The sequence below is a fragment of the Trachymyrmex cornetzi genome, unplaced genomic scaffold (assembly GCF_001594075.2).
Source record: "Trachymyrmex cornetzi isolate Tcor2-1 unplaced genomic scaffold, Tcor1.1 scaffold180, whole genome shotgun sequence".
Classification (NCBI taxonomy): Eukaryota; Metazoa; Arthropoda; class Insecta; order Hymenoptera; family Formicidae; genus Trachymyrmex; species Trachymyrmex cornetzi.
This window is the reverse complement of record NW_017296419.1, coordinates 110,181-124,260: the sequence shown is the minus strand read 5'-3', so window position 1 is coordinate 124,260 and position 14,080 is coordinate 110,181. Positions and strand designations below refer to the sequence as shown.

At 28.1% G+C, this 14,080-nt stretch overlaps 1 protein-coding gene across 1 annotated transcript in view; it reads left to right on the top strand.

Annotated features, from left to right (window-relative positions):
* Nucleotides 1–772: 772 nt before the first annotated feature.
* Nucleotides 773–14,080, top strand: part of LOC108759348 (uncharacterized) — a 36,125-nt gene continuing 22,817 nt past the window's right edge. Inside the window, 13 exon segments of the mRNA XM_018504731.1 lie at nt 773–1,251; nt 2,307–2,762; nt 2,943–3,123; nt 4,077–4,230; nt 4,456–4,537; nt 4,715–5,121; nt 5,731–6,005; nt 6,496–6,686; nt 7,624–7,980; nt 8,068–8,137; nt 12,810–12,949; nt 12,951–13,025; nt 13,403–13,484. Coding sequence (XP_018360233.1) covers nt 773–1,251; nt 2,307–2,762; nt 2,943–3,123; nt 4,077–4,230; nt 4,456–4,537; nt 4,715–5,121; nt 5,731–6,005; nt 6,496–6,686; nt 7,624–7,980; nt 8,068–8,137; nt 12,810–12,949; nt 12,951–13,025; nt 13,403–13,484 — 2,949 coding nt within the window.

Below are 14,080 nucleotides of genomic sequence, written 5' to 3'. Positions count from 1 at the left end.
GGTCAATTTCTTACTCTTACTTCTTACTCCGTGTATTGTAGACAGGCAGTAAGTTGTGAAACTGGGCCTAAAACAACTGCACAATTCACACAGATGACGGTGCTGCGCATGCGCATTGCGAATATTTATCCCTTACTACCTTTCTCTCTCGCAGATGTTGGTTTAACGTTCAGTGTCCTATGCCCCTTCCATTTATATATGTTCTAAGCCACCACCCCAGACAGCTAATGGAGTTATTATATATGAGACACCCTATATATCTTGATCGACCTTATAACATATTTACACACACACACACACACACGACATATTTATAATAACGGTAGAGATATTGATGTTGTACTAAATATTCGGAGATCTTTCGAGAAAACAAAAATCATATATACTGATATATTAACGACTAATAATATATTAAATCGTCGTATCGATAACTGTAATAATTATAATTAAACTGTAATTTCTGTCCGAATCAACTGTATTTCAATCTGTACGTGGATGTAATATACAAAGTAAGTTAAAAATAACAATAATTAAATAGTTTATTCTTTTTGTTAAGGATATATATATATATATATGTATACATCTTTCTTTTTATAATATATATATATATGATTCTATTAATAAAAATTGCTAAAATTATTTTTCCTATTCTTTCTATTTTTATGTTTAAAATATTGTGTTATAACAATTTTGGAAGGCATTTTATTATAATTATTTGTTTTCTTTTTAATTAAAAATCGCAGATACGTAAAACTGCAAGTATCGGAACGTCATGAGATTCTTAAAGTTGTTACTAATAAGTTTTAGTATAATACTGACCATAAACATGGTCTTTTGTTCCAATGACAATTTAAAAATTATTCGTTTACCCAACAATACGAAACCATTTTTTTATAAGATTAATCTGATAATACCGCATCTCGAGGAAATCAACCCTATCTTTTATGGTGAATCTAACATCGATATCATAATTAATCGTGCAACGAAAAACATAAGCTTACACTCAAGAGGATTAGAAATAAATGAAATAGAGACAACATTAGTTGAACACGAGCCTTATACATTTTATAAACCGATAAAACATTCTTATGACAATATAATGAATATTTTAACACTTCATTTCGAAAATACATTATTTGAGGGAATTTACAGTCTTAATATGAAATTTTCCGGCATTATATTTGAGATTGATCTTGTAAACAGAGGTTTTATGAAATTTCCATACACAAATAAAGAAGAAGAACAAGGCATGTAAGTTAATATCAAAATATGAAAAGTATATTTACAATGTAAATCTAACATGAGCAGAAAATTTGCCGACATTTAAGATATTTTTAACCTTAACTTTAGCTATATATATACATTTTTTTATTCTTGATATACATATTCGGGGCTCTGGGACCCCATCCATATTTGTTACTGTAACTGCCGTAAAAATGGACATATTTTAATTATTTTTTTTTGCGATCAATGGAGAATTAATTAAGGAACAAGTCCATGATGTGTAAAAGTCGATAGAATTAAGGAACTTCGAGATATATCCCTATAAAAATCATGTCACACAGTTGCATGATGAAATCATGTAATTAAAAGGGAGGGCTCCGATTGCACACATCTCATATTGCACACATGTACCGCTGATTGGCCAATTTAAAAATAAAATAATCTCATTGGCAAAACAGTGAAAAATTACTAGACACCAGTTGATATGAGTGGTGTGTACAATCAGAACTGTAGGCAAACGGGATCCTCCCTAATTAAAACATGTAAATCACGTAACGGATTGCTTCAAATCAGTACGTGATTTTAAAATTACGTATTTTGAGAAGTCACATGTTACGTTCTTTTTTCTTCTATATCTATCATTCAATTCTTTAAAATTCGATAACTATAAAATCACATGCTGGATGAAATTATTTGTAATATCATGTGATTTTTCAAATTACGTCATTTTCAAAAATCACATACAGGGCACCTATTATAGAAATGTTCGGAATTGATTCCGATCGAAATTATTCAATTATTCCCTAGATTTCTATTGTGTTTTCTGAAGAAAACGAAATAATTCCGATCAGAATCCATTCCAATTATTACCATAATATAGGTACCCTGATTTGGAACAATCCGTTACGTGATTTACATGTTTTAATTACATGATTTCATCAGGTAACGTTGTGACATGATTTTTTTCAGTAGGAATAGGTTCAAAGAAAAAGAAAAGTTTAGAAATACAAAAAAATTTCGATTTAGGAAATTGCACTGAAGTTTTTGAGACCCCAGTGTATATAACTAGAGTTAAATTATAGAATGGCTGCAACATATTTCGAACCGAATGGAGCCAGGCAAGTGTTTCCATGTTGGGACGAGCCAGAGTTGAAAGCCATCTTCAACATCTCTGTAATGCATCATCAGAAATACTTGATATTGTCAAACATGCAAATGCAAAAGCAAGTGACGGGAAAAGATGACATGATACAGACATGTTTTGACTTTACTTCTTCAATGCCCACTTATCTTGTGGCGATTGTTGTAATCCCCAAATGCGATTTTTACCATCGTTCCAATTATGACCAAACTGTTAACATATGGTGTAGTTCGTTTTTGTTATCGCAAGTAACATTTATTTACAATATTGCTGAAAAAGTTGTACCATTTATGATTCAATATACCAATAAATCCGAGGAGATATCCAAAATGGATCATGTTTTGATACCGAATTTTCCGGTTGACGGTATGGAAAATTGGGGACTCATCACTTACAAGTAACATTTTAATTAAAAAGAAGTTAATAAAATTATTAAAGTTAGCAAACGTTTTTCTTTATATACGAAATTTAATAATTAAAAACACAGAATTATAAATAATGTAATTACTCAGGGATACGTTAAACTGCATATTCATGATAAGAGTATTTTATATAATTATATTATTCTATGTTTCAGTGAATTTCGTGCTATCTATGATGATAATAAACATTCAATATATAAGAAAATAGAAGTAGCAAAGGTAGTAACACGTGAACTTGTACATCAATGGTTTAATTTGGTTACTCCAATTTGGTGGTCTTACCTGTGGTTAAAAGAGGGATTTACTACTTTCTTAGAATCGTACATCATCGACAAGGTTATTTAATATTTATAATATATATACATATAATAAAAGGTATAGCTTATTGCAAAATAAAAAACTTGAAATATATATTTTAAATTAAGAGTAAGTTAATGCCAATATAAAATTAATACTATATTTTTATAAAATATATCAAGATGATACTGAATACATAATAGCTCGTTATTTAATTAGAATTCCATAAAAATTGTAACTATAATAGTTATAACAAATAATTAGGTATAAAGGCATTTTAATACAAATTCATATTGAAAGTTAATCTTAGCTACACACACTCGGGTCCCTGGAATCCCATCTATATTTCTTACTGTAATTTCTGTAAAAATGGATATATTTCAATTAACTTTTTTTTCAATCGATGGAGAATTAATTAAGAAACAAATCTCTATAATGTGCAAAAGTCGATAGAATTAAGAAGCTTCGAAATAGGTTCCAAGAAAAAGAAAAATTCAAAAACACGAAAAAATCTCGATTAGCAAATTGCATTGAAGTTTATGGGAACTTCAGTGCGTATTGCTAGGCTAATATGTTCCCTTTTTTATATTTATTGTGTTAAAGAACCTCTATTTAAATTTTTTATATTTAAATATTATTGTATATAGGAATAGTAAGAATAATGCAATAGTTTCATTAGAAAATTTTATTCTCTATCGCAATCAACATTTAATAAAATAATTTAATAAAATAATAAAAATTCAACATTGTAGGTTTTTATATCTTGAATTTATTTTTATATTGAGTAATTTTTAACATTTTCAAAAATAATTAAACTAAATATGCTTGCCTTGAAGACGATTTAATATGAAAATGATAATAAAATTTGTAGGTATTATGAAAAAGTAAAATAACGAAGTTGAAGTGACGACAAACGATTATTTTAATTTTTAATGCAAAAACTTTCTTCAAATTTTTTATATTGAGTCACATCAAAGCATTTTTTTCTTTAGATTTTTGAAGGTTGGCGAATGATGGATCTTTTTGTGATTAGGACCTTACAGACTTGTTTGACGATAGATGTTGGCTCATTGAACTCTGTCACATTGGTACTGAACAGTACTTTTGATAATATGTCGCAGTATTCCATTGAACTTTATGGAAAAGGTAAAATTAAGTAAATATGCACAATAAATTATATTATTCTCAGAGTATATGTAGCACACAAAAGATAAAAGAGAAGATTAAAGGAAATAAAATCTTCTTTTCACACAATACATATTTACACATATGTAAAGTATTATATGTTTACATTGGATCTTAATTATATATATATTTTAAACGTATCTACTTTAAAAGTTAATTGGTGTTTTATTGTATAATGTATTGTAGCTCCAGTTTTATTACGCATGTTACATCATATGATTACTGATGAGATATTCCAAAAGGGTCTAATCATGTATTTGGCCAGGAAGTAAGTGTGTATAATATAGTCTAACACGTGTAATTAATATTTATTATAATATTAAATATCATAAATATAATAATGCTTCTTGTATTCATATTGTATTTATCAGAAACATAAACTTAGGTATCCAATATCACATTGCTATTAAATTTAATTATTACAATGAATCACTTTTAAAATTAGTCGATACAGCTCAACCACTCCGGATAATTTGTGGAGCGCCATGCAAAGTGCTCTCGACGAATCTGATGTCCCGCACGACGGTTACAGAATAAAGGAAGTGATGGATACATGGATGAACCAAAACAGTTATCCTGAGGTGGATGTGCAGCGAATAAGCAGCAAAATTAATGACATAATGACATTATCTCAAAAATGTATCTACAAACAAGAAATTAATGAATGTATTAATAATACATGTATTAACAATACGTGTACTAATGAATGGTACATACCCTTAACTTTTGCTACGAGGTCCAATCCGGATTTTTCCAATACTGTGCCCAAAGCCTGGTTACGACCAAATAAAACGATCATCCGCCATCTACTTAAACGAGAAGATTGGATTATTGTCAATATACAACAAACTGGTAAGAATGCTTCAATGAATTTATGGTTTTTCTATTTTGTTTTATTGTAACGAAGGTTTTACATCATTCTTTGTACATATATTTTTTAATAATTTATTTATAAAAACTTAAAGAGAGATTTATATAATTAAATTTTTTGAAACATTGCCAAATGTTAATTAATGTAAAATTATAATTAATGTAGAACTTTAATCCATAATTTTTATACTTATTTATAATATTTGTAAGTATTACATTTATTTATTGTATTAAGAAAACGCAAACTTTCAATAGTTGAAAGATACAGTCCCTGTCATAAGTTTGAAAGCACTTACGATTTTTTCACATTTTATGAAAAGTTAAATATCTTGATGAAAAAGAATCTTGCAGGAGTCTTCGACCATGCACTTTGAAGGACCATGCACTTTAAATCCGCGTTTGAATTTTCTATCCGCGACATGTTCTCAAATTACATGAAATTAAAAGTTTTTTGCAATATCTTTGTCTTACTTTGAAAAGCTACAATTTGATGAAGCATCAAATGTTTCCAAAGTTTTGGTCGGAACTGTATATTTCAATAGATTTAATTAAAAAAAAACTTTGTAATAAGTATAACGAATAATTTAACAGGATACTATCGTGTCACATATGATATCTCTAATTGGCAAAAAATTTCATATTACTTAAATTTTGAGAATTACACGAACATACACTTTCTTAATCGTGTTCAAGTCATCAGCGATTTATTTGCCTCTGTGCTGAATGAACAAATAAGTGGATCTGTCTTCGTTAGTCTTATAAAATATTTAAATCGAGAGGAAGATATTATGGTATGGCATTCATTGTTCCCAATTATACAACGATTGTGGAAATATTTTTTCCTGCCAGAGGCCGCACATATCAAGGTAGATTAATAGATTTCATAAAAAGGATATAGACGTATGTATTTTGTAGTATTAAGCCTGACCTACAATGGCGCATAAACGTATAATTATAAGTAGTCGTAGTTGTAAGAATTCTTCAGTCACAGTTGGATATTTTCGTATTCAATTGTATAATTGATCAGTTCTTAAACTACAACTACGTTTACGCAATTGTAGATCGGCCTTTATCAATCTGATCATTCCTTTCTTCTCTTAGTGAAAATTGAGTGCAGATATATTCAATGATTTTCGTATAATATGAATGTATTGGGTTAAGTAATGAGTAAAAAGTGTATTTTGTATTTTTAGATTTGAATATCACCTAAAAATATGAAGTTACTTTTTATTCAATCCAATATACATATATTGATAAAGCAAAATATACATATATTGTATACATATATAAGATTACGCATTTTTACAATTACTACTAAACCATTATAAAACCAATACATGATTTGATGATTCTTAGACAACCATAACGTCACTCCTTGGCAGTTTTCTTCAGAAAATAGGCTTCTCAGAAAGTTCTCATGATGACGATATGGTAAAACTGACAAGGCTAGATACCATAGAATGGGCATGTATTCTCGGTGAGCAATATTGTAGGAAGGAGGCAGCCATCAAATTAAGCGAACATCTCATGAATCCTAATGTTTACAAGTAATTTTTCTTATGATTATGACTCTTTAATTGTCTCTATTGTACAATATTCACATGCCCGCATATGAATATATAGTTGATTCTTTATTTCTTAAAATCGTCGGTATCAAATATTTTTCTTATTGTTTCCTTTCAATCGCCATTCTTATTCAAATAAGGTAACTCACAGAATAGCAGCAGAAAAAGCATTTTGCAACTACTGTAAAGCACATTCTACAGTAAGCTATTAATAATAAATCAGAAGCTATAAATTGATCAATCACATATTACATTTACATGGCTCGATTTACGTCAAAGTTATAATATCGATTTTATGAAGCTGGCCAATCATAATTATTCCTCTGAAGAATGAAATGACTGTGATTGGCCAGTTTCATAACATCGATGTTATAAATTCGACGTAAATCGACTCGATATATAAACGTAGTCATATTCGCAAATGTGAGAAGAATAATTGATTATGATTTTTAGCTTCTCTCTCTGATTTCTGATTTATTAATGATATTAATGGCTTATTGTGGACTGTGTGTGAGATTCTTTAATGTAATTGGTTTATACACTTAGATTCGTAAGGAATTCAGATAAAAAGACAATCATATCAAAAGAATCTTTATCACAATTACAAAAGTGCTTTTTTTGCTGAACGCCTAATGAATATATATCATTGGATATAAGATAAAATATCCAATAAATTGATTAGCATTATAACCGAGTTTCTTTTATTTATGTTTAACTTCACTGCAACATAATCATGTAGTGATGTGACAAATATAAGCTACAGAGTACAGGAGTAATTCAGAACGGAAATTTAATTTTTTACGAAATAGTGATTACTTATAATAAAAGAATATAAAAATACGAATCTTGATAAAATAAAAAGTCCGCTATATGTATGGAATGCATGTATCATTTCTTGATAGATTTATATGTATTTTAGATTTCCACAATGGATGCAAAAATTTATGTACTGTGCTGGTTTGATGACAGCCAATAGAACTACTTGGGACAAAACACTGATATTATATCAACATAAAAATCTAAAAAATGAAAAATTTAAAAACAGTTTAAAGAAATATCGAATGAGGGAAAAATTTGTAAAACTCTTATTAAGAGGATTAAGTTGCGCTGAAGATCCTAATATCATTATCAACTTTTTAAATATTACAGCATTCAACCCTACATTATTTAACGAAAAGGAGCGTTATTTTGCCGTTCTGTGTATTCTTGAAAATCATTCGCGCAACAATTTGATCCTTAACTACATATTAAACAATTTTGAGACCATAAAACCTAGGTAATAACATTTCTTGTGGTAAATATATACTGTCTTCTTAATTATAAAATTTCTTTAATAAAAAATATGTTTTTTCTTGTTTTATAGGTCAATGACTACAACTGCATTAGTAACAATTATTCTTTCGAATGTTTATTCTTATCAACAAATTTACACGGTAAATTTTATGATTCTGGATTTACATATTTATTAACCTAATATTGACTATCAATAATATTGTAGCTATATATAGCCCGATTTAAATGAAAATCATTTGTCATGTGGAAGTATAATTTAACGCAACTTTAGATAAGTCAATTAATGTTAATAGATATGTTTCTATCTTTAAATTAATTATTTGCATTTTTGAGGTAAATCATTTTCTAAAATCGGATAATGCTTAAATGTTGAAAACATTTTTAGAAAATCTTCAAATCATAAATTAATTATTTAATTAATTATTTCGAATACATATGTGTACATGTCCAAAAGGTTTGTATACATATACAGGATGTTTGATTATTAATGATAAAACTCTCACATAAGGATTGAGCGGATTAAACTAAGTCGAAAAGTCCTTTACTATTTTACAATTTTTGCAATAGTTAACAAAATATTAATTACTAAATATCGCCGAATATTGGTTTTCAATAACTTTTTTCAAGTACTATCAACTTTACAGAGAAACAGCAGGCAAAAATTGTTTATTTTCTTCTCATAGAGTTTCGATTCGATTCTAAGAATTTTTTCAAAATTTCAGTGCCGCATTTTCTCATATTGGTAAAAATAGTTGTCAATATAAAGAAAATGTAGTAAAGAAAAGGTTGATAAAAAATTCTGAAAAAATTCTTCGAACTCTATGAGAAGAAAATAAACAACTCTTGTCTGTTGATGTTTTTCTATAAAGTTGATAATACTTGAGTAAAATATTATTGAAAACTAATATTCAATGATTTTTAGTAATTGATATCTTATTTATTATAGCGGAAATGTTAAAATAATACAGGACTTTTCGACTCAGTTACTCCGCTCTACCCCTATGCGAGAGTTTTATCATTACTTATCAAACATCCTGTATAAAAGGCAATTTTTTTCTAGTATACATATATATGTATACTTCAGCAATGAACAATTAAGTTAAATATATTATTTGTGCTTAGTATATGTGTATACGTTTATTTGTTAAAGTTATGTTAAGTTAAAAACTATATTTTATCGAAAATTATGAAATATATGAATAAACTACTAATTACTAAACTTCTCGAATTATAATCTATTTCAGGTAAATGAATTCGTCAAAAATAATATTCAAGATACGTACTTTTTGAATAAAATTCAAACAATGATAAACAAACATAGAGATATACTAAAGGAAGGCATAGACACGTTTAACAGACAATTTAATTAGTATAGGGATCGGACTGATCCGGTCGTCCAAAAGAAAATGTGTTATAAAATATATATTTATTTACAGAACTTTCTAAAAATATTATTCTTATACATATATTACTGTCATCTTGTGAATAATTTTTTGTCTGTCTTTAATTGTTTATAATATTTTTAATGTTTTCTAACATTTTTAGTATTTTATTAACAGTTTAGAAACTGTCAATAAAACTTTTTTAACACATTGATCTTCTATAATTTAGAAATGATTTATATAATATTAGATACTCTCTGATGTTATTTGTAAAATATTTTTATAAATGTAATAATTCTGAAATATATACATTCAATACAGAAAATTTTGAAAAATATCTTTCTTTAAACTTCTTTATGATTTCACCAAAAGATGTCTCTCAGACTTTTAGAAAGTCATTTAGAAGGTTGTTCTCTTTGAGACATTTTTTGGAACATGTGCAGTAACATGCTAGCAGCGACTATAACAATTATTGAGTAAAATATATTTGTAGAAGCGCTCTAACTGTTTAAATCAGCGTAAATTTATTGTTGATAAAACAAGATACCTTTTTTATAAATTTAAAAAAATAAAATACCGACATTTTTTAATTATTAAGAATGGAAATAATTATAAATCATTAAATAACTTGAGGTTATGCGCGTTTAGCGCATAGAACTTATATTCCGTGGACAATAATAATTATATTTATTAATATTTCAGTTACCAAACGAGATATCGAATTTCAAGAATTTCTTCTTACAGCTATGAGATGCATATGAATCCGAAGCAAAATCAAATCGAAATAATACAGAAACTTTTACGATAAAATGTTCTGAGAGAATTTAGTGTAAATAGTATATTATATAGATTTAAAATTTTCATTCTATTTTTATTATTATCTTGTCTCATTTCTTTTATTTAGATTCCACAACACATGTTTAACCCAGGAAACAATTTAGTTAGTGTGCACATTATTATTTAAAAAATTGATTTCTACTAATATAAGACTAGTAATTAATTTCCAAATATCAATATTACAGATAGAAATATCACAAAATAGTGGTTTTTATTTACCACGTGATAAAGTTGCTTATATCGAATTGAAAGCAAGAACGGACAACGATAAGTACGATTGGAAGAGACTTGTATGAGAAACTCTTTTAGAGGTGTATAGTGAGAGCATTGCTAATTATTCTGCGACTGGGAAAAGAGGAGCTCGACCAGCAAATCTACAACATATGTTGTAGATTCAGCCCATTGGTCTGTCGATTAATATGCATCATCTCTGATATTAACCTTTTATTGTAATAATTTTCTACATCTAAAATCTCTACGTTTTGCCAATCAAAGTCATGATCGTTCTGCAACCTATGTTCTGTGATCACTGAATGAGTGGATGTTTTACTATGGATATACTTTTTGTGTTCAGAAAGTCTGGTTTTTAATTTTCTCCCAGTTTGTGTCACATAGGAAGTATCGCAATCACGACAATTGATCTTGTAGACTACATTCCTTTTTAATTCATTGTTTAAAGAAGCTTTATGAACTTTAATAAACTGATTCAACTTGTTCAAACTAAAAAATGAAATCCTATGGCACACACACAAACCCCATTAATTGCATTCTTGAATTTATTCGATATTTCTTCCAAATACGGTATGGAAAACCATTTAACACGTTCTTTAGATAAATTATTTGTTTTTTTAGCTGAACAAGAGTTCAATTTATTTATTAATGTTTTGACTCTTTCATTAATATCTCCTATTGCCTGTAATATATTTTTTATGGTTTCATTAACTGGAAAAATTATATTTTATTAAAAATTATGTCACTTAGTAATAAATTACTAATTATTAAACATCTCGTATTATACTCTGTTTCAGGTGGAAAATTTCCCGAACAGTTTTTTTCAAGGCATGGACATTTTGAACGAAATTCAAGCGCTGATAAAAAAGCGTAAAGATGTGATAGAGGAAGACATATATAGACACATTTAAAAGGCAATTTTATTAAAAGGAGTCGGACTGATCCGATCGACCAAAAAAAAATGTTTCGCAAAATATATATTTATCTACAGAACTTTCTAAAATATTTTTCTTACATGTTACTGCCATTTTGTCAATAATTTTTTACATATTTTTTATTATTTCTAATATTTTCAATATTTTTATAATATATATTTTATTAATAGCCTGGAGAAACTATTGATAAAATCTTCTATAGCATACATTAACTTTTTGTGTAATTGAAAAATAATTTATACAATATTTTATCAAGAGACACAGTAGTGTCTCGCGCCAAGTATACGCGTCTGTTCCGCTGTACTGAGTATAATATTAGACGCTCTCTGATGTTCTTTGTAAATATTTGTGTAAGTAAATCTGGAATATTGCGTTTGGTACAGAGTAAAATTCAATAAATTTTGTTTGCCAAGACGTCTTTATGACTTTACTAAAAGATGTCTTTCAGACTTGCTTGAAAAATGCCTTAAAATTGCATTTTTTAACACTTTTTGGAGCTTGTACAATAATATTTATATCATTGACTATATGTATATCCATGTCTTCGTCTTGTGCACATAATTGACTGATACCATAAAACATACAAGCATATACATATTTATGCATTCTCGATGTTTGAATCAGGGGGAATCCCGTTTACCTACAAATCGATTATCTTTCCTGCCAAAAATCCGTATATGAATTTGGATATTCTGGTTAAATGTGATTTCTTGTACTGGAAATCCTGTTATATTCAAAGTACATTTGGGATTCCAAATAAGTTCTACGTCAACTCTTATCTGCAAATCCCGTTCTGTCCGACGCATATTTAGAATTCCAGATAATTCAAGTCAAATTTGTTGCACGAAAATTCCGTTATGTCCCAATATTTGGAGTTCCAGGTATATTTCAACTCTTGTCTGCAAATCTTGTTCTATCCGATGCATATTTGGAATTTCAGATTCAGGATAAATTTGTTTATCATCTGTTTTCAATTGATCAAATACGAATCTTCATGCAATTACAGATCCATCTTTTATTGGATCTATCTTTTATTTTACAAATCCATAAAAAATTGTTACTAATTTAAATACAGGAATATATTAAATATATGAATACTTACATAAACCAGATTATGTTATTTCCTGATATAAAAACCAGTAAACTTTATGTCGTAAATTTCTTGCAAATTGCAATACCTAATGTATTTAGAATTGTAAACATCAGACAACATATTTATCTGGGAATCCAACTATGTACCCCCAATAAAAAATTTTTTATACATGAATATGTATAAACAACGTTCTGACCGGCCGACATGATTTTATATCTACGCCAGGAAACAAGAAAGAAGCTTTAGAGTTTCAAGTCGGCGTTGCTCGTGTGCCAAAAATAATCGAACTGGGAGCGAAACTTCGCAGCCGGTTCGTTCCGCAGTAGACATACAGCCAATCGAGTGTCTGATCTACCATCGTAAGCTTTCGCATATCTGTGCTTTTTCTAGAGAGTTGAAGAGCATAACGTTCCATATCATAGGAACGAATAGCGCGAAGACTATAAAGAAAGAGGAAACGGACGCGGCGAGTTTTATTCATGTCGAGTGCATGTTTTATCTTTTACTTCGCGTTGGTGTTCGTCGTATGTCTGGCTAAAAATGCTCACATGTGAGTTCCGCATTGCGTTGTAAAGAACGCAAGTCATGAATGTGCTTTAAATAGATGCATTATAAATAAAAAGAAAATTAAAAAATTAGAAATATAGAACAAAAATATTAGAAAAATTAAAAAATGAGTAATATTTACATGCAAGATTATATTTAGAAGATTTGTTTTTGATTGCCTATTTGAACAAGCTTATATACATAAAATAAAGAGATAGGCTAAACTAATTTGTTAATTAATTATTATATTTATCTTTATAGTGTATTTTAATTTGTACTGCTTATTATTATCATATTTTTCAACTGCAACTCCAATTAAATTGGTGTGCTTTCCTGGATATTTAAATTAAATATATAGTGCAATTTTCTAACTTTCACTAGCGTGGCCAGATGGGCGGATAAATTGGGTACTGAGTTATGGGAACTCGCGAACGAAGTGGGCCGGCCCGAGGAATTGCTAGAAGTGAGTATCCAATTTACTTGAGGTAATAAACTTCAGATACTGAGAATTCAAGAAATCTTCTCTACGCAAGATAACATATTTTTACTTGATTTTGTCCAAATAAGAAAAAAATCGAATTACAATATTTCTTTAATATAGTTTTGTAGTTATTTGTAAAAAGCAAATCTACATTCATTTTAATACTTAATTTGTAATTCATCACAATGAATTTATTATAGCAAGAAGAAATATATTATTTTTTTTAATGATATAAAATCCTTTGTATATAATTTTCTAAACATCTTTAATTTATATATTTTTAACATACTTCGGATAAAGCATAATAAAAAATATTAACGTTAAATAAATAGTTATTAAACAAGTAGGGGAAAGTTGCTGAATGCGTACTGGTATAAGCAACATTTAATGACAAAAATATGAACTAAATGAAAAATGAGTAAGTAATGTAGACAAAAATTCAACAGGCTATACCTTATTTTGTGCGTGCAAACAACATTTAAAAAAATCAGATATAACAAATGTTAATTTTTGATCAATTTATATAGCCGATAGTAATGTAATGATATAATTTTATTCTGAATTGTTATATTTTCACA